General features: G+C 33.2%; 2 protein-coding genes across 2 annotated transcripts; one reads left to right on the top strand and one right to left on the bottom strand.

The window, feature by feature from the left end:
* Window positions 1–1,664: 1,664 nt before the first annotated feature.
* LOC129001924 (uncharacterized) lies at window positions 1,665–4,756 on the top strand. The gene is made up of 2 exons (XM_054429359.1): window positions 1,665–1,779; window positions 4,441–4,756. Exons 1-2 carry the CDS (start codon window positions 1,726–1,728, stop codon window positions 4,699–4,701), a joined length of 315 nt encoding a protein of 104 aa, XP_054285334.1. The 5' UTR covers window positions 1,665–1,725; the 3' UTR covers window positions 4,702–4,756.
* A 455-nt stretch (window positions 4,757–5,211) lies between these two features.
* Window positions 5,212–18,556, bottom strand: LOC129004060 (ras-related protein Ral-a). Its single transcript, XM_054432438.1, has 6 exons — window positions 18,485–18,556; window positions 16,601–16,713; window positions 11,571–11,692; window positions 8,905–8,991; window positions 8,372–8,546; window positions 5,212–7,466 (listed from the first exon to the last, which is right to left on the bottom strand). Exons 2-6 carry the CDS (start codon window positions 16,703–16,705, stop codon window positions 7,350–7,352), a joined length of 606 nt encoding a protein of 201 aa, XP_054288413.1. The 5' UTR covers window positions 16,706–16,713; window positions 18,485–18,556; the 3' UTR covers window positions 5,212–7,349.
* Between the last annotated feature and the right edge of the window lie 2,089 nt (window positions 18,557–20,645).

Here is a 20,645-nt window from a genome sequence, read left to right as displayed (position 1 = left end):
GACGGTTATCAGTTTCATCTAAACAGAAATGGGTGACACAACACAGTTGGTATACAAAGCTGCATAAAAACATTTCACTTCATTCTACACCCACCCTTCAATCGTGTTTAGGTTTAACACGCTCAGTTGCGCTTCCATCCCCTCATCTCAATTTGTAAACAAACCTTAAACACAAAATAAATATCACAAAGTCAATTTGATTAGCAATTTTTTTTTTTATAATGGTTAAAGTACCTGCATTCAGTAATCCAAACTGCTGCTTGTGGCAACTAGTTTCGGTTCAGCTAGGAACCATCTTCAGGCCCTACAAGGTGTCGTTCAGGTTATTTAACTCTGTATATGAAAGTCGTCATTGATAATAAAAGTACATAAAAAACACACGAACACCCACATTGATAGTAAAACATTTCACATTTAAAAACAACTGAGTACCCTGGGGACAATATACTGCATTTTACTGTCTAAGGCTAGCGCCACACTATCCCGTATAGTGCGGGATGTGTTTTTACCCCATTGACTTTACCCTGTCATACCATCCTGCTCTATCCTGCGGTAGCAAAATACTTTGAGCAGCATGCAGTGGATCCCGTCGACACACTACAACTGCAACAATGTGACCGCTCCCTAAAACCCATGCGTTTGAATCATCCCGCCAAACGGGTCCCGTTTAACCGGACCGGCGAAACGGGATAGTGTGGCGCCGGCCTAAAACTTAGTGATCTTTAAATTTGGCCATTATTTTTTTACTAATTTCAATTTCTAGTTTGATAATACATCTGAAACTAGGCCTTTTGATGAAACTAGACATTCCATCCCCATGTTAAAGTTGTCACCAGTTGATCTAAATGGACGTAAAGTGCAGTGAGCTGACGATGATTTGGTGATGGATTGCGCTTGTTAGAACTTGTGTGAGATTATAAGAACTTTTATGAAATTATATAAACTAAAAAATTTAATTCTGATTAGTTAAGAAATATTTAAACATTTCTCTTTTGGAAAATTGTTGTGTTCCTTCTAACTTAAAATCCTTACTACTACTCGCTCTTCTCATTGTTTTAAATAAATTAAAAATATAAAACACCTTTTAATAAAAAACAAAAACCAACAAATTATGATATCTGATGTTGATAAATCTTGAATTAGTACTATATAAACAAATGAATTTCCAACAACGCTATTGAAAATTGCTGATTTTTTTATCATAGTTGAAATGATAAGATGACTACTTATTGGGTTAAAATTATAGAATCCTTTATGTTGGGCCAAGTATTAACAAAAAATAATGTATTAGTGAATTTTTAACTCTAGTGCAATCTGTGACCGGCTCACCAAATAAAAAAAAAAAAAAAAAAAACACTGACAGCTTGGATGTATAATTCAATATCCAAGAGTCAATGAATAAAATAAATGCATAATAATCATAACATCTGCCATTAAATATGTTTTAGTCAAATGGCCTCTTAAAAAGAAGCAGTTTCCATCATAGACAATTGATACTTTTATTTCCTTGTCTAATCGTTACTCAACTTTTTACACATTGAGCAGCAAAAGTGTTTCACCTTACCGTGAGTGTAAGGGCAGCCAGTTATCAAGGCTCTTATATATACACATCGCTATCAGTTGTAAATCACACTATTGCAATTATCTGCGGAAATCAAATACCAGGCTAGTCGGCCAAGTTCTGTCCCAATAACTATGTGGTTCTGATTAGTTTAAAACTTTATCATGATTAAACGTGCTGTGATAATGATATATGCTTTCTTATCGATAGTTTTACTGGTAAGCCTTCGTAATAGGTGATTTAGTTGGGTGATTTTTTAAATCATAGATTAGTGGACTGCTTTAATTTTGGCGGAGGGTTTTTTAAAGGATTGACAGGACTTCCGATAAGTGGTAAAATTAGTATTTCTGTAATCTAATCTTTGAGGAAAATGTTTCTAAATTAAAATGTCCATCAAAGAATTAGGATTTTTTACAGCTAGCGTTTTTTTGCTTTAGTTGTGGGCGATTTCTGTTGAAGAACACATCAATCAGGAAATGTTTTTGTTTTAAAAGAAAGGTTTTGGTTAAAAGAAAGAAGAATATTTGGGAATTGGGTGCTGAAATAGTGACATATACATTACCCAAAACATCCGACTCCACCATTTTCTTTTTTTTTCTGACACCAAATCTTCTTTAATTATTTCAGGCATGACCTTACCTGTAAATTTACCGAACTGTAAATATATTTTCTACATTTTAGAATTAGTTCAAGACACCTTGGCAAAAATTTAATGCTACGCATCCTCCCGTCTATCAGTAAAGCTACGCATAATTTTAAACGTTTCTTATATTTGGATAAAGATAAAAACATACAGAATTAACTTAATTTCTGCTGAATAATTATAACACGTTGATGCTAACACTTATAACGACCAAATACAGCATGTCATGTATTGTAAATATTATCATCGATTTCTTAAAGTGGACCTGTGTGCAAATTGTGCAGCTGGATATTGTTCAAAATTCATAAATAACAACTAGGGGACCTGTGCGCTATTGAGCAGTTTAATATGGTCCAAACTGAATCAAGTGCCCATGTCCATTTCATTTACCTTTTCAAGGCATTCTACTCTACTAGAAAAACTTCAAAGACTAGGAGTAGCAAAACGATCTTAATTGGTTTACGTCATATCTCACTGAAAGATCTCAATACCTAGGAATCACTCACTTGACGAATTACAATAGAATTATTAAATCATGCTCAACATATAAACCAATAGTTTTTGGAGTGCCACAAGGCTCAACATTAGGGCCCCTGCTTTTTTGTGCTATCTATGTGGAATGAAAGATTCTTTAATATATAATTAAAATTCAACACTCTCTGTATGCTGATAAATCGAATTTGGTCATATCATTCCAACTCAATTGAGCAAACAGAAATGTTCGCTTATGTAGAATTTGAAAGTATTGGGAATTATCTTAAAACTAATACCGAAACCCTACCTAGGCTGACGTTAACCGAAACCCCTGGTCTGTGAGACCCCATTTGAAAAATAATGGACCCTGCTTAGACACACACAAACCGAAACCCTCGGCCTGTGAGACCCCGCTTTAAAATACACTATGGGCTTCTGAGACAGCAGGGTGTCCACATTCTGGAAAGTCAGGGATAGTCATGGAAAGTCATGGAAAACAATTCTGGTCATTGAAAGTCATGGAAATAGGCAAAAGGTCATGGAAAGTCATGGAAATTCCCCATGATGGATGATTTGAGGGAACTATTCAATGCTCTAGTCCGCCGTAACTCCGACTACTGTAGCATTTTTCTGGATTTTTCAACAATTTTCGACAATTCAATTTATTACAGTTGTATTATTCTATGATTTTTGAGTTTGTATTAGTTCATTGTTGTACCATTGTACTCCATTGTTGTCTGTTAATACATATTTCAGTAGTTTCTGCAAAATCTAGGCAGTTTTATTTGTGTGTGTTTGTTATATTATAATTTGAGTAAAGTTCGTGAGTCATGGAAATCGATGGTAAATGGTCATGGATAGTCATGGAAAGTCATGGAAATTAATGACAAATTTTCTGTGGACACCCTGGACAGGCATGTTATGAACAGACAACCTGTCAAGGTCACGGCACCCATGCAAAATGAACAAACAATATATCAATAGGTAGGGGAGGAAAAGGGGGGAAGGTATTGGGGGAATGGAATCTCCCAAGTAAACAGTGTTGCCAACGTGCGTTTTTGAAAATTCCCATGGGCCTGTCAGACCGGGGTTTCGGTATTAGTGTTAATAACCCAAACTTGATGAATTTACAAAAAACAAAATTTATAAATTTTAAAACAAAATGGACAGAAGGAGCCAACAACAATAAGCTATAACTTACAAAATATTGATGAAGAAATTAGTACCAATTTTTGGGGTATAACATTAGACCAGCACTTGAATTGGGATAAACATGTTTACAAAATGTTAAGTAAAATTAATTCCGGAATTCATGATTTATTAAGTATGTCTTGTGATTTGAAAACTTGAAAAAAATATATTTTGCACATGTGCATTCACATATCTTTTTTGGCATAGCACTCTACGGCTCAACAAAAAAAAAATGTAAAAATGTGTAATTTAAGATGGACTACATTTTGTATATTTAGCTTTTTCCTGTATCTCTAATAATAAAGTCACTATAGCCAAAAATACAGAAATATGCCGCCATTTTCCAATATGGCGGCCGTAGCACAGCTTCAATTTTAGGGGACTTTTAGTATGTTCAAAAGGAAGGTACACCCAACATTTGTACCAAATTCACCTTGTATTAAAATGACACCTCAATTAATGAAGATCGGTTTAGTAGGACAGCTAGAAAAGGGATGTAACAGAGAAAACCCTTTTTGTTTTAAGTATAATTAATTATAGAATATTGTTTGTAAATTATTTTTCATTACAGCAAATACACTTGTCAGAATCCACAGCTGACCCCGATGCTCTACCGGACCCCGACCCAGATCCAGCGTTCCGGTTGATCCAGTTAGGGAACGGACCAGTACTGTCTAGGATACTATCCGGAGTGTTAGCTCTGGTATTGAACCTGGTGATCGGGTTGGTACTACTGCTGCTCAGGACGCTAGGCTTGATCGACATTGATGTCGACAAATGCCTCAAATGTTTTACATGCGGCCTTAACATTTGGGATGGATGCTGTTTTTAAGACAAGCTTGGTATGTTTATACGAGTATTTATGCTAAATATATATTTTAAGTACATATTTTTTGTTATATTTATATCCTATATGTTGTTTAAGTTTGACTACGCAAGCTCATCAAAAGGTTTAAGAAAAACTAAATTAAAGATTAGATAAAAGTTCATGATTCTGTACATAATTACAAATAATTGTTAACACTAAACGTAGACTATTTTTAATTTTTTTTCTAGATTATGCTCTATAATGTATGTCTGGGATACCAATGTATGTAATTATCAGGATACCAATGGTATTTTAGCCAATTCATTTCAAATTGAGAACCGTTTTTTAGCCTTAAAAAAATCAGAAGGATTGGAGTTACATGTGTTGCATTTTGGTCTGAAGAAAAATATTTCAAATTGTAGTCTGCTATCAAGTCGATGAAATTTTATACTTTCTCAAATAACTCAATACATTAAACAACCCAACCAACTATTACATGTTCTTATGCAACTGGAAGAAACAATAAACACCATATACTTGTAAATATTTACACATTTTTATTATAAAAACATGAATTAACGCATCCATACATTGTCATAATAAAGCCTAAGGATATAATAAATAACTCTTACCTTGGACCCCCTAAACTATTCGTTCTTTACAAAAATGTCTATGCTACACATTCACTTCATACACTCTTTAGAGCACTGTAAAGCCAACTTGAGTCTAGAGAAAATGCAATCCTTATAAATAACTTAAAGCAATAAAAATTTGGTTTTGATTAATAAATGTCTGTCACAGCCAGATTTTGTTGAGTATTCTTTGTGTTGAAGATACTTAATTTCACTAAGATTAGTAGAAATAAACTGCATGTCTACATTAATTGACATTTTTGAATATAAAAAAAATATAGTAAGAAATTACCGTTTTAAGGAAAAATTAACTATTTTCTCAAATTTTACAGAATTGAATTTTCCAGTAAATTGGGTTTTTAAGTATCTTGAACACTTTGAACTGTGAACATCCTAGTTTTATTTGGATAGTCTACTAGTCAGACAAAAACCTTTAACATAGATTCAATTGAAATAAAACAAATTGAATTACAATTAACAAGCGTTATCTGCTGCATGTGTAATTTTATTATAACTTGAGTAACAACTTTAATATAAAGGATAAAAGAGACAGAATTTTGTATGTAAATTTACAAGCATCGGTAAATTTTGTGTTTAGAATCATAATATCAAGTGACAAAACAAATTATTTGTGGCTTAGGCTTGTTTATGGTTTTGTTAGAATAAAAATAAGTCAGTATTCTACTTTTCCCTGTTTAACACTTTGTGTTAAAAATTCCAACCAGTGTTTTGTCAACCGCGTAAATACAATTCAACCCACAACGATGAGTAATAAATTTAAATTGGTATTTTAGTTCATAAAAGCTTTAATATTGGTCCGTTCACAACTGACACATTACCTTCTTTACCATATTAGTGTGAACACCAAAGTAATGGGTGCAGCAGATAATGCCCTTAATTCAAACTGACACTACCGACACAGTTTAACCAAAAATAAACAATTTTTAAACTGCAAACAAAACAAGGCCGAACAAAACATCATATTCTATTTTGAGACTAAATACTTGAACACATGTTATTCACTATACTTAAGATATACGAGTTCTTATACAATCGTAAGAAACCGAAGCTCAAAACCAGATTGGAAATATTTGTTCAAATCGGAACGTGCAAGGTAAGTATATAGAGTAAGGTAAAAATATTCCATACTGCTGGATAAAAGCTTAAACGACCGAGAGATTTAAAAAATTACAAAGTAACTATAAAACGCTAGGATGACAAGATGCAAGCGACAGCTTGAAAATGCTACAAAGTAATAATAAATAATACTAAATACGTAACTATAGGTTATACATGTGATTGTACATGTTTGATAACGTATTTGAAAAATACAAGGCAGAAGAATTTTATTGTAACTTAATAATGTGTAGAATATATTACTTGATTCAGTAAATTCAGAGGCCATTGTAGGAATAAATAACTGTACAGAAAATCAAACAATGTCTATTGTTTTAAAATTAACAATGGCTTAGGTAAAAATGTAAGTAATAAACACTAGTTTCTTAGGAGGAAAGAGCACTGAGCTTACATTAAAGAGGAAAACATTAAGAAAGAAGTAGATGTATGTCACACCCTAAAAATAGTTTCAACCAGAGGTAGCTCATAAAACAATCACAATACTAAACTTGATATGTTGGAATTTACCAGAAGCCTCATAAAGTATGAAGCCTTCCAATATTTTAGTCCATTACTGACTTCTCTATAAACTCCCTGAGGTAAATATTATGTACAAACTGTAGTGAACTTTTTGTGTCCTAACAAATGCCTGAATCCCATTTCTCAATGGTCAATCTGGTTTCTTGTTGGAAAAACTTTGAATCTTATATGAGTTAGAACTAAAATAGACATACAACAAACAATTTAAGTTTGCAAAATACTACAAGTTAACGACAAATTCTTCTGCCTTGCATATTCAATGTACTTTGGGCCGAAGCCCCGGCAACAAACAAGAGTAAAAAAAGAAACAGGCACGTTTGTGTGACGTTACTGTCCACCAAACTCGAGTCCCAACTCGGCAGAACACAATCCACTCACGTGTCTTTACAAAATCGTGCATTTTAATTTCTTCCGCTTGCTCTTGTCCTTGCCTTTGCCGTTGCTCAATTTGTTGTCTTCCATTTTTCTCGATCTGATTTCCCTCATCAGATCGAAAAACACCTAGAACAAGTTACCAGTGGTTGTATTAAAAGACACAACCAGTACAACAACTAAGTAGAAATCAAACATGTCATGTAGTCACTATATCATCAGTAGGAGCTTAAGTTTTTGAAACAACCTTTAGTTAAATGAACGAGGTGTAATCTAGGCTGGGAAATGAGCGAGCCAAAAAGTAATTTTTGCCCAAGTGAAGAGCTAATAAATTCATTAAACAAAAAATATTTTACATTGCTTACCTTTATGAACAACGCTCTTAAAGTTTCTATGTGTAGTTTTTCTGTTGAATATGAACACTAATATTGTTATTTTGATGCACTATGTATGTATTAATCCACCAACACATAATATAGTGATTAATCATTAAAATTTTTGAAATATTTTTATTTCCTAATTTATCCTTATGTAAATAAATAAGAGGTAACATGACTGGTAAAAAAAACATAGGCCTACAGGGATGTTTTTGTTTGTTGACAATTTTTTTCATCAGCAAAATCAGTGAACAAATTTTTAATTCATAAAGGGTTCTGCCTATATGTGGTCTGTAGTTTTCGCGTTGCAATAGGCCCTTGAACTCAAGAAAAAAAAATACCTTATAGGCCTAAGATTAGAATAAGGGTTCAAATACACTGGGTAATTTATTTTTGTTATGACTAATGCCATAATTTATGCATTACATTATACCACATCCCCGTTTTCGCTTCTAATATTTCTGAAAAAAAATGAGTATTTCAGTGACTCTGTATCAAAACCAGTTACCTTTTGCGACCCTTAGTACAATCAACTAATTTTTAGTGATTTCTGTTATTCTGCAGTAAAATTTAAGACATTCCTGTGGCTCCTGTTAAAACAATATACACTGAAACAAGGTTATGAATTAGCAAGTTTTACTGCTATAACAGTGCTACCTTGTCCACGTTGTCTCTAGTCTTGGCCGAGGTTTCCACATAAGGCACCCCCCACTCCTGCGCTCTGCCTAGTGCGTCCTGCAGCGAAACTTTCCTCTTCTCGTCCAAATCCCCCTTGTTGCCAACCAACAGGAATGGAATATTCTCATCGTTCTTTACACGGAGAATCTGCTCTCTGAAATATTTATGTTAAGGTTAGAATTACAGTAATTAGAAAAGATGAAAAATTTCTAATTAATGACCTGGTTTTCTCCCCATCATAATACAAGAAAGCGTAAGTTAAAGACTAGAATTTGAGAATAACAATTTAGGATCATATATAATCAGTTTAAGAGAAACCCACAATCATTATTGGTAGTTTGATGTAGGCCTAACTAAAACGTTTCCAGCTAACTTCAGGCCAAGATTTGATGACGTTTTGGAACTTTTTGAAACTAACGTTTTGAGAGACCAGCTGAAAATCAGCTGTTAACGTTTTGTAACTGAAAGATAAGCTGAAAATCAGCTGTAAACTAAATTTGATAATGCTTTACCTGAATTCTTGTGTAGCTTGGAAGCTCTCATCTTCTGTGATTGAGAACACACACAAAAATCCTTCCCCACTTCTGAAATAGTTATCTCTGAAACAAATATATTACATTGAATCAAAAGCCTAATGTTAGAGCTTCATGTTAGGTTTTGGGATGCCCACTCTAAAGCACTGTTTATATTCAGTTATCAAGAGTTTCCAACTAATCTACAAACATGTTTGTGTTATTCTATCAACTAAAATCTATTCATATAGATTTATTTTTACAAATGTCTAAATTACCGTTCATAAAAAAACCTTCAGCTCTTTTAAAACAAAAGTAACGAACAATTGGTTGAGGCATTAACCTTGAACAGCACAAACAAAGGCATCTGTTTCTTGTTCGTTATTGGCAAACAAATTGTACTGTTGATACTACCAGATGTTTGTTTGAAACTCATTCATACCAACATTAAACATTGTACTTTTGGAAACACAGCTGAAGATGTTCAGTTTTAAAGGGAGTGTTTAAATATTCGATTATGATAATCATTGAGATTATTTATACCTAATCAAAAATTATTGGCATTTGAAATTAGGCAATACAAAGAAATATTACAGCTCTGACTTACTTGTCAACTTCTCAGAAACAGGTTTAGTATCTGATTACCATGGACTTATTTGACAACTTAAAACTTACCGTTTGAATCATGGTATTATCTAAACAAACTTCTACGTCACTACATTTTAAAATTTGAATGAGAGTTTAAATAGCATATTGAAGGGTATTTTTCTACATTGGATGTTTATGAAAACCACCTAAATGTTGGACATATGCGATGTAAATTCGCTAAAAAATGAGACATGGTTAAATCTGAAAATTTAGGATAATTTACATATTGACAAAATAAGCAAAAATTAAGAGACAATCACCAAGGTGCAAAGGTCTATAGTAAATAATTTATCGACCACTGATCATTGGTGTTTAAAAACAATAATTTAAGAAAAACCACAATATTTAACATAATTCATTTTAACTTCCTCCTCAAATTAGACGAAAAACAAACAAAAAATATTAATCATATTCAATGACTTTGACATTGGGCAGAGATGCTTAACTGGGTATCCTAGCGATTAGAGAGCTTGTTATCTAATGCGAAAGTACGTTTAACAATCAGTTTTCATGGTTTGTTGGGTAATCATTGAACTATCAGTTAGATGCAGTCTAACAACTGTTCTTATTAGCTGGAATAAATTACAAACTACTCTCTTGCGAAAAAGCTAAGATACCTAAAGCATAAAATACTGCTAACTTTTATTCTTTTAACAAAAAAATTGTAAGGTACCTTTTTACTATATCCTCTTAAAAATATTAAAAACTTTTTAAAAGTTTCCAATGGTTTATAACCCATAAGTAGGGCTATTTAGCCAATTTAAAAACAGCAGGCTACACTCAACGATAATACTTGCTATTTGGGCCAGATCTCTATTTATTGGCTGAATGCCAAAGACTCAACTATCCAATTCACATTTAACATTGTAACAGATTAGCCTACATTGTTTCTTCTTGGTTTAGACAATCTTAACGGCCGCATTCAAACCAAATGCTTCCGTCTTATACAAATGGTTTGCTTTAACCGTTTTCTTAGCTAAAAACTGTTTAATAAAATCAAATACAGTAATAGTCAAGTTTTATTTTCTTTTAATGTACCTATATAATTTAAATGATTTTTGTATTTTCAGCCAAGTGGGAAATCCAATAGGCTAATAGGATAGAAAAAGGAAATAAATAGGAGCTCTCAAACTACATTTTAAATAATTACATTAACCTTTTGGTCAATTCCTAGGACAAACCAGCTGTATTTGAGTTAATTTTTTTCAAGTAAAAATGTAGTACGGTAGCCTATGTTGTAGCCTTTTAAATTCTGAATGAAATGGTAGAACTCCCATTTATGTAAAAATCACATTTCAAAAGTTATTGTAAATTATGTTGTTTTCCCATAAAATAAGAGAAAATCATATTTTTGAAAGAAACCGGTTTTGAATGAAATTAGTAGGCCTATGTGATAATCCTTATAATTCCAAACAAAATAGTGCAACCCCCAATTGCTGTAAAAACTATGGTTAAAAAGTTATTGTAACTGTCTTTTTCGCATAAAACCCCATTTAAAAAACAGAAAAATTGATTTTTTGAATAAAAAAAACACCGATTCTGATTGAAATTCTTCTTATAATTCTAAACAAATAGTGCATCCCTTATTCCTGTTAAAATTACTGTTCAAAAGTTAATGAAACTTTTGTGATTTTACCTAATTGAATATCATAGTTACTCTAATCGCTTACCCATGATAAAGGTTGTTGACAAGCTAATAGGAGAAAGTATGTGTCAGATTGCTAATACCGTTTAATTATTTATTTTATAGCTTTGACAATGTCTATTGCACAACTGGATGTAACAAGGATTCTTATTCTTAAAACTATTAATATCACCACCAGCAATCAAGAACAAATAGGTGGTGATATTCATAGTTTTAAGAATAAGAATCCTTTTACTTCCAGTAAAAAAATCTTTTTTCCTTGTTTAAGGCCCTTAAAATCTTTTGATTGAACCATTAATCTAACTGAGTTTTCTAATGACTACAATACACCATTGGTTTTTCGGTTTAACAATTAGTTTCATCCCGGCATTACCTGATGGCCGCGTAGTCCTCCTGGCCGGCAGTATCTAGAATGTCAATCTGCACCTCTTCTCCGTCCAGAACTACTTTTTTTCTGTACGAGTCAGCTTTGGTCGGCTCGTAATCCTCAACAAACTGAAAACAAGCAGTTAATCTAACACAAATTGTCTACTAATTCATCAGGAAGACAGTTATGTTTGTACTGTATGTCAAAATTTACAAAACTCAATGTGAGATTGATTAAACTGGAAAAAATATATATTTGAGCAAGATTCTTAGTAAAATGTAACATCTTTAAAAGAAATATCTCAAAAACAAACTTTTCAATTTTAGCTAGCAACTTTTAAAACTCACATTTCAGCATATAAATGCTGAATATAATTATTTGTTTAAAAGACTTACCTCTATTATTACTAAAAACATAATACTAGAGGTTATTAATACGTATAATACTAGGCTTAAAGTGTATTCTGTCCAGCCTAAGTTTATGCAGAATAAAACCACATAAAAATTTTCTGGTTTAAATAAACATTTTCGAACAATTAATATAAACAGAGATACAAAATAAAGAAACCCTACTAAAATACATAATTTTTCTGCTTTTTAACATGAACAAGATTCAAAGAGTTTTTTTTTGCATGGTGTTAAGCCTCGTCTTAAGTTGAGTCATAATTGGACTACAACGAGTGACGTTGATTCACCAATGACAAATGTTATCAGCTGACAGAGAATGAGTTAAAATGACTCATTCGCTTGTGGATAGGTTTACCATCAAATCTCAACCTACAAGTTGGTTTGTTTACATCCTTGATTTTTATGTCAACACTAGAATTTTTTTTATGATTTGGGAAAGAATAAACTTTGACATAATATACATTATATTCTGTTAGTTTATATTTAGGCAAGAATTTACCACCTTAAAACCAACAGAATGAATCTAGAAAGCCGTCACAATCACAGGAAAACATTCTTCACAAGATTATTTCAAGGCTGGAAGAGTTGTTGACAACATATTCCTTCTAATACCTAGCCTGCCTTCCTTCTAATACTAGGAACTTGAAATTGAGACTTTCCAATTTAATGTATTTAACCAGTCAAGTATTGTATTTTATTTTGACACAACAGTGAAAATGTTACTACTTTAATTTTAGTACATTTATCAGTTTTCCTTGCACCATTGGGTATCTTAATTTATATTTTTTTTTACTTTGCACTTAAGCTTAAAAATGAAAAGTACTTGTTCAACATTGTATTGCAGTATAACATTTGTAAAATGAAGCAGGCAAATAACATGTAAGCCATGAAAAGCTTTATACTATAGTTAAAACGATTGGAGTGAAGAGTCCAACAAAGAATAGGTTGTAATAGCCTACTTGTTTTTTTTTTTTTTTGTATCCTATGACTTCATTGAAATGAAATGAAATGGTTATTTGCCATGCACAGAATTTACATAATAATTGTGACACATCAACAGGTAAACATATGACACGGGGCCTGTTTCATAAAAGTACTTATATTATAAGCTAGTAATATAAGCTTATAAATTTTTATTTTATAAGTTGGTAATTTTCTGTTTCATAAAAAAATGTACAAACTTATAAAATATGACACTGATAATATAAGTTATAAGACAGCTGTTGCATTATTTTACTTGTTTATTTTATAAACTGTTTGATTTTTAAGGTTAATTTTTACTGCAATATTTAAACTTAAACTTGATCAAAATATCAAGCAAACCTGAAATGAAGAATTTAAAAACTTCTTTTTGAACAAGTAAGAGGCATGCCAGCGATATTACTGAATGCATTGTTTGTTTCTCCTACATCTTCTGGCCAGCAAACAGTGTCATTCAATAAGTTTTCATTGATAATTGCATTTAAAGCTGGGTTTTCCTAGACGCGGAGTCGGCCAGCGGAGAGCGGACAACGGAGAGCGGAATTGAAATTAACATGGCATTCCGCTCCGCTGCTAGGAAAACAGTAACATTAAATTGCCTAAGACCAGCTGAGTCCGCTCTCCGTTGTCCGCTCTCCGCTGACCGACTCCGCGTCTAGGAAAACCCAGCTTAATTTAGTTTTATTTTATTTTTTATGACGCGGTAAACTGTCCCTTTTGACACGGCGCGTGCCTATCTGCTATGCAATGGTATTGTACACCACTACCAAACCAATGAGTGCAATTTGTAATTGTTCTTTGGGTGTTAATGAATGGTTCCTATTTGTTGGGTGCTGTAACACAGGCTTGATTGTATTTGAAATAATATTGAAATTTTCATAACTTTAATGAATATAATTCATAACTTAACCTATACCTTTCATTAAACTCACAAGTCTATTGAATTTGAATGTAAGAAATCGTTTGTGTAAATTTCCTTGGTCTTCCAACCATCACTATGTCTATTTTATCACTTGATCCGCTTGATTGCATCTCTATTTTGATCAAATTGTTAATATATTTTTACTTTACAACATCTTACTAGAAGATACATGTCACAAGTAAAAATTCTATGGGTCAAATAAGGCTTATAATATATTACTCTAAATTTTTGGGTTATAATATAAGTTTTTATTGTATTTGAAACAAGATTTGTGTAAACACTAGTATTATAACTGGTATTTTGGGGTGGTAAACTTATAACTTGTTTTACAAGCTTATATTTTTATGAAACACAATACTAGTATTATAATTTAATATTATCAGGTAAATACTTATATTACAAGCTTATATAAGTTTATGAAACAGGCCCCTGTTTTTTTACATCAATAACCCATATTATGCATTATCATATTATGCATTTTATTTATTAGTAATTAGTAATTAATTTAAAAATTAGGACAGAAGTTAATAGGGAAGAGTTTATTACACACTGAAAGGGGTGGGTGTAGCTCAAGATTATTTGAATGCACATTAAATTTATTTGGTCTTTGCGTTATTAGTCCATGTAACTTACCGAACCTCACAATAAGTCGCAAACAAGAAAAAATATTTTTGTGAAAAAATTAAAATGGCGGCTGTGCAAACTTTTGAGTTTTGGAAATTTGTAGCGTGATATTGTCCACGGTATATCTTTGGTTCAGGAATGATCATTTAAAGGACATTAGATAGGTCAGGGACACCATATAGGATATAACCATTTAAAAAAATTGATCAAAGTATCTTTAAAAAGATTCAATAGTTTTGAACACGTTACTGTGATTTCAATTCATTTACAACACAGGACAGATTCTATCGCACTTATTCAAATGAGCGACAGAAAGAGTCACACACTTCAGTGAAGCTATTCACCATTGTCTTCTAGCCTTGGGTATTCAACACACCCAGCTGACTTTGGTAATCAAAAATCGTTTTTGGTTGGTCGATAAAGTAGGTTAAAATTACACTTCATGATGTTAAAACTAACAATCTTGTGCTAGCAAACCATATTTTTTTAAATGAAAGCAATTTAAGGTAGACCTATTCCCAGGTTTTCTGTTTCCGTTTATTTTAAGTTACTTAAGCTTGTGACGCCATTGTATTTCTTGATGGAATTACAAATAAAGGAAATTGTATATTGTCTTGTAAAAGAAGCTTAATCGTATTATATTGTGGAATATAAAAAAGTGTTGTAGTTAATTTATTAATAGGTAACAGCTCTATTGTTGAAAAAATGTTCATCAAGGGCACTTAATTTTAAAATAAAATTGTGTTTATTTAAGATGTCAGTAATAAAAATTTGTGTTTTTGTTTTGTATCACTAAGCTCAATTCAACAGTGAAAAATTGTATCCTGTAGACCAATAAAGAATTTACAAGACTAAAAAAACATCTAGAGATGCTGATGGTGGTTTTAAAATACTGACATTAACTTAACTAATGATGTTATTAGTTATTTAAGCATAAATCAAGCTAGTAGAAAAAGATAGGAAATAGTTTGTGGATAGAAAAGAAGATAAATTGTCAAAACAAACCTAAACGAGGGTGATAGCTAGTAATAGACTATTTCTAAACTATTAGTTCTGTCGTTTAAAAATTTTTAATATGATGCCTTTGAAATCGTACTGAACTTAGGTGTTTAAACCAAGAAGACTGCATAGCTACTTTACAATTAGATACCTTAATAATTAGGAAACTATTTTGCTGATGACAGATTATTTTTAAGGAACTGGATAGTCAAAATGCTAATGATAGTAAATTGTCTCTAATTTCATTTTTACAGAAATCAACTTAGTCCTAATAGCTAATAGCTGTTACCCTAGTGTGTCACCCCATTTTACTACATAAGTATTAATAAAAAAACTATGGATTGGTCAAGTTAGGCTGAAATAAACAAAACAGAATACAAACAAATAAGTGTTAAAATGGAAACTGTTTAACCTTCAAACGACTGAAATTGCCATTCTAGGCCAAATATTTTATCCGAATATCTACATTTTTGAACTGATGACATGGCGAGGGAAATAAGTTACCAAACTCACTTAGTACTTCTTACTTCCTATAGTAGCCTAAAACTGATCAAAACCTCAATAAACAAGTAAAATTGTTTAGTTATACTGCAGGTATGCTACGATAGGGGTAAACTTATCTTAGGTTGGTATTAGGTTAGGTAAGTTAAATGATGTATTTGTAGGCTAAGTTAGGGACTTACATAGATCCTCTTCAGCACAATCGTAGAGACCCGCGAATCATCAAATTCTATTATGGGGGGTAGTATTTGTAAGTGTGAAGTGTAGTGAGAATTTATAAATTCGGGTAACCATATTCCGTTCTTCAAAAGATTCATTAAGTTGGGTATGCGCCCATGTTGCTAAATGTTTAAGTAATGCCCTGATCTAATCTTGTATAGAAGGCATTCTTGTCTTATTTGAGGGGGTTGTGTTTACAGGCTGTAAGTTTATTGTGTCTAAAATTTACTGGGAGACGAGGGCAAGGATTTGGTGCTTCTGTACTAGGCCTACGCACACACATTAAGTTGAAACAAAACATGTTGTGTCTAGAAATTATGCGTCTCAATTCATCAGTTTAACTTTCAATTAAAGAGCAAGAATATCAAATATAACCAACTAACCTCATCGTACATGAATTGTAGAGTAAGTGCAGATTTCCCTACACCTCCACTTCCCACCATGATCACCTTGTGAAGGGCTGGTTGTGTGCTTGGCTTCTTTGACATCTTTGAACCTGCAATCGATAAAGTAATAAATTAAACTTTTTTTAATGTCAATTAGCTTAGGTACCTACTAAAATTCTAGAACCAATTTGCAGTAGACGCACGTGGTAAATTGGTACTTTCGTATTATACAAAGGCCACTTAGAGGGATTTGTTTACCGGAGACCAATATTAACTAGGTCAACATAATTGGAAAGAACATCCTTTAATTGACTTACTGTCTGAATTTGACATGATTGCGATTAGCGGCCTTTGGGTTCTTCCTCCCAGAAGGCAGCGATGTCGGCAAGGATTGAGTTGAATGCGTCGCCGCAACTATAGCTGCCACATGTACTCCGGCAAGTAGGTATACAGTGCGCTGCGGCAGTTATGTTAGGTTGTGTTATAATAAATATGTTTGTAGGACTTTCCTCGTTTCGTTATGAATCGAACAAAACCAGATGAGTCATGACTCAGGACACTGACGCAGATATAGGCCTACAGGCGGTGATGGGTGATGGGTGCGCTCCATTCAACAACCTGTCCTTGGCCTACTCGGAAAGGATTTGGCGGGCAAAAGAATGACTTATCTCATCTGGTATCGTTTCGATTCACGAAACGAGGAAAGTTCTACAAACATGTTTATGATAACCCAACCTAACATAACCTCCGCAGCGTGCTGTATAAGAGCGGCCTCCATATAATACGTAAGTACCTATATATAATAAAGCTGATGGGGTTACAACTGCAGATTTAATCATTAAACTGTTTAACGATAACATGAGAAAACTTAAGGGAAATTTCTACCTATATCTTGGTAGAAAGATTATTTGAATAGCCTAATGAGTTTAAATGCTTTACTCTCAGCCACACAAGGAATAATGAAAAACTTGTAGCTTTCTATTGGATTCAAGACAACGAACGAGTGTGCTCACGGCCCACGGGGCATTTCTAGTTAAACTACTTACATCTGGTTAAATTGTTCAAGAGACAATGTTGTACGTAGTGAAGGTACTAGAAGACAAAAACCTACCAGCTCCAAAAGGGTGAAAAAAGGGACTAAAGGGGAGGTTATTTCACATTTGGATAGATAAACTAACAACTGGATTGTAAGTTCTACAAACCAATAAGAAAATATCGATATAGACCAATTTGTATATACCAAGGCAAAAATGTGGTTCGGATTCCACTATTAACTGTAGGTCCCTTAGTTGCCATTAGCTGTATGGGCTATTAATTAATAGCTGTGTCTAAGGAATGTCGGCCTTAGTCACTAATAAGACTACAAGATCGAGTCACTCATCTCCATTCATAACTCGGCTTAAAATACCTAGGTACTTTGTATGGTCGCCATTTAATAAGGAAGAAAGAAAGAAAGAAATACTAAGTTAGTTACTGATAGCCTACTGGGCTGGTTTCAAATTAACTGGATATTTTACAGATTAAGATCTAAACTCAAGCCTAGAGTTAACTTGGTAGGGGTATCAATGGAACATCAGGCCAGTGAAATTTTCTGAGAATAAGTTATTAGGATTACATTATTGTTATTTATATGCACGTTTCTGTTTATCTTTAGGTTTTATTACATCAGTTACCGCTCTTAGGATCTATATATTAGTATTAATGCAGTAGCATTCTGGTTAGGTGCCCATTGAACTGGTGGCAAGGCAAAAGAGGCGTTGCCACTTATGACTGCAAGAGCCACTCCCTAAACAAAAACGAAATAGATCCAAGCTAACCACCAATTTTTTATATTTTAAATAAGGGTGAATCAAACTTTGATGAGATAAATATCATACATACCTTATGTAAAATATCTCAAAATACAAGCTACAAACACTTTTCAACTAGCAGAACGCCAGAACAGAACAACTGGCCAACCAATAAACAAAATTTGTCACTAATAAACAGGGTGGCCACTCACTCCGCAAAGTTATAAGAAAATCGGCCTTATAAGCATTGAGTAGATACGTATGTTTCAACGCTATGGTTATAGTTTAAGCTTAAAATAATTATTCGCACATAGAGTTAGATTTATTGTAATAAAATCTTCCCAGGATTTCCCATTATCGGAGCCATATCGGATGAGAACCAAATTCTGGTGTTTGCAAACTCGATGTTTTGCTTTCACTTATTTAATCATTTAATGTAAATAATTATCCTTTTGATTTATTTATTTTATAAACGGCGATACACATTGACAAAAATGCATTTCGCTTAGATTTACAATATTTAGACACTACAGAAATACACCAAATTCTCAATTTGTTTTAATCTTTCTTTACTTTAGTTTTAAAATAAATAGTGACATCCTACTAATATTATAAATGAGAAAGTTTGGATGTATGGATGTATGGATGTATGTTTGTGACAAGTGAACGTGAAAAATACTGGTCGGATTGGGCTGAAATTTGGCATGATGATAGCTCACATTCCCGATTAACATATAGGCATATTCTTATTTCAAAAATCCTTTCGGGCTCCGCCCCAGTGGCTCTGGAGTTTCCCATGTTATGGAGTTTTCCATGCTGGAGAAATGGAATTATTGAATACTAGCTGTAACCCGCGGGCTTTGCCCCGTTTAACATCTTAATTTTCAAGATTATCTCGTTCGCATGGCTCAATCACGTCCTGGTTGAAGTTTGTTCGCTACGCTCACTCATTTTTAGGTTGGAGCTCGTTCGCTGTGCTCACTTGCCTTCAGGTTAGCTCGTTCGCTACGCTAACTCGCCCCCAGGTTGAAGTTCGTTCGCTACGCTCACTCACCTTTTGGTTGCAAATTAGCTGTTGTCATAAATGTAAAAGAAATAATAGTGCTGCACCCTGTTGGTAATCCTTGTAACTTTAATGCTATTGAACATCATAGAACAGAACCAACTTGTTTAGTTAAAACAGCTGTTAAGATTCATTAATTCCATTTCTCATAAGGTTAACATGGGAAACTCCAGAGCCACTGGGGCGGAGCCCGAAAGGATTTTTGAAATAAGAATATGCCTATATGTTAATCGGGAATGTGAGCTATCATCATGCCAAATTTCAGCCCAATCCGACCAGTATTTTTCGCGTTCACTTGTCACAAACATACATCCATACATCTATACATCCATACATCCAAACTTTCTCATTTATAATATTAGTAGGATTAACAGCTGTTTCAATTAAACAAGTTGGTTCTGTTCTATGATGTTCAATAGCATTAAAGTTACAAGGATTACCAACAGGGTGCAGCACTATTATTTCTTTTACATTTATGACAACTAACAGGTAATTTGCAACCAAAAGGTGAGTGAGCGTAGCGAACGAACTTCAACCTGGAGGCGAGTAAGCGTAGCGAACGAGCTAATCTGAAGGCAAGTGAGCGCAGCGAACGAGCTCCAACCTAAAGGTGAGTGAGCGTAGCGAACGAGCTCCAACCTAAAGGTGAGTGAGCGTAGCGAACAAACTTCAACCAGGACGTGATTGAGCCATGCGAACGAGATAATCTTGAAAATTAAGAAGTTAAACGGGGCAAAGCCCGCGGGTTACAGCTAGTAGGGTATATTTTAAACCAGTTAGTAACAACGTCCAACAACGTAGTAATATTCGCAGTTATGAAATAATTCAAAAGTTAAGTTATGTGATTTCCATTCCAAGTTATTACCATGCAAACATAGAAACATATAAGGGAAACTACCATAGACGGGAGTAATACATTTTATTCTATGTTATTAACCTCCTTATAAGCCACAAGATATTGTGTAGCAGCTACATGGATAAATTTTATTTAGGCCGTAAAGCTTATGTATGTAGACACATTATAATAAAAAAAAAAAACATTCCCAAACATAACAACAATAAAAATACCTAACTAACCTACAAACAAACAAGTTGGATTGGGCACTGCATTAATTTATTTAATTTGTTGTTTAGGCCTATTTTCAAAGGAGAAATCATTTTGGATAACCAACACTGTTGGCTAAGCCAC

The sequence above is a fragment of the Macrosteles quadrilineatus genome, unplaced genomic scaffold, assembly GCF_028750875.1.
Source record: "Macrosteles quadrilineatus isolate MER2022 unplaced genomic scaffold, UCM_ALF_1.0 Scaffold_9__3_contigs__length_116548681, whole genome shotgun sequence".
In the NCBI taxonomy this organism is placed as follows: Eukaryota; Metazoa; Arthropoda; class Insecta; order Hemiptera; family Cicadellidae; genus Macrosteles; species Macrosteles quadrilineatus.
This window is presented reverse-complemented; position numbering and strand designations above follow the sequence as displayed.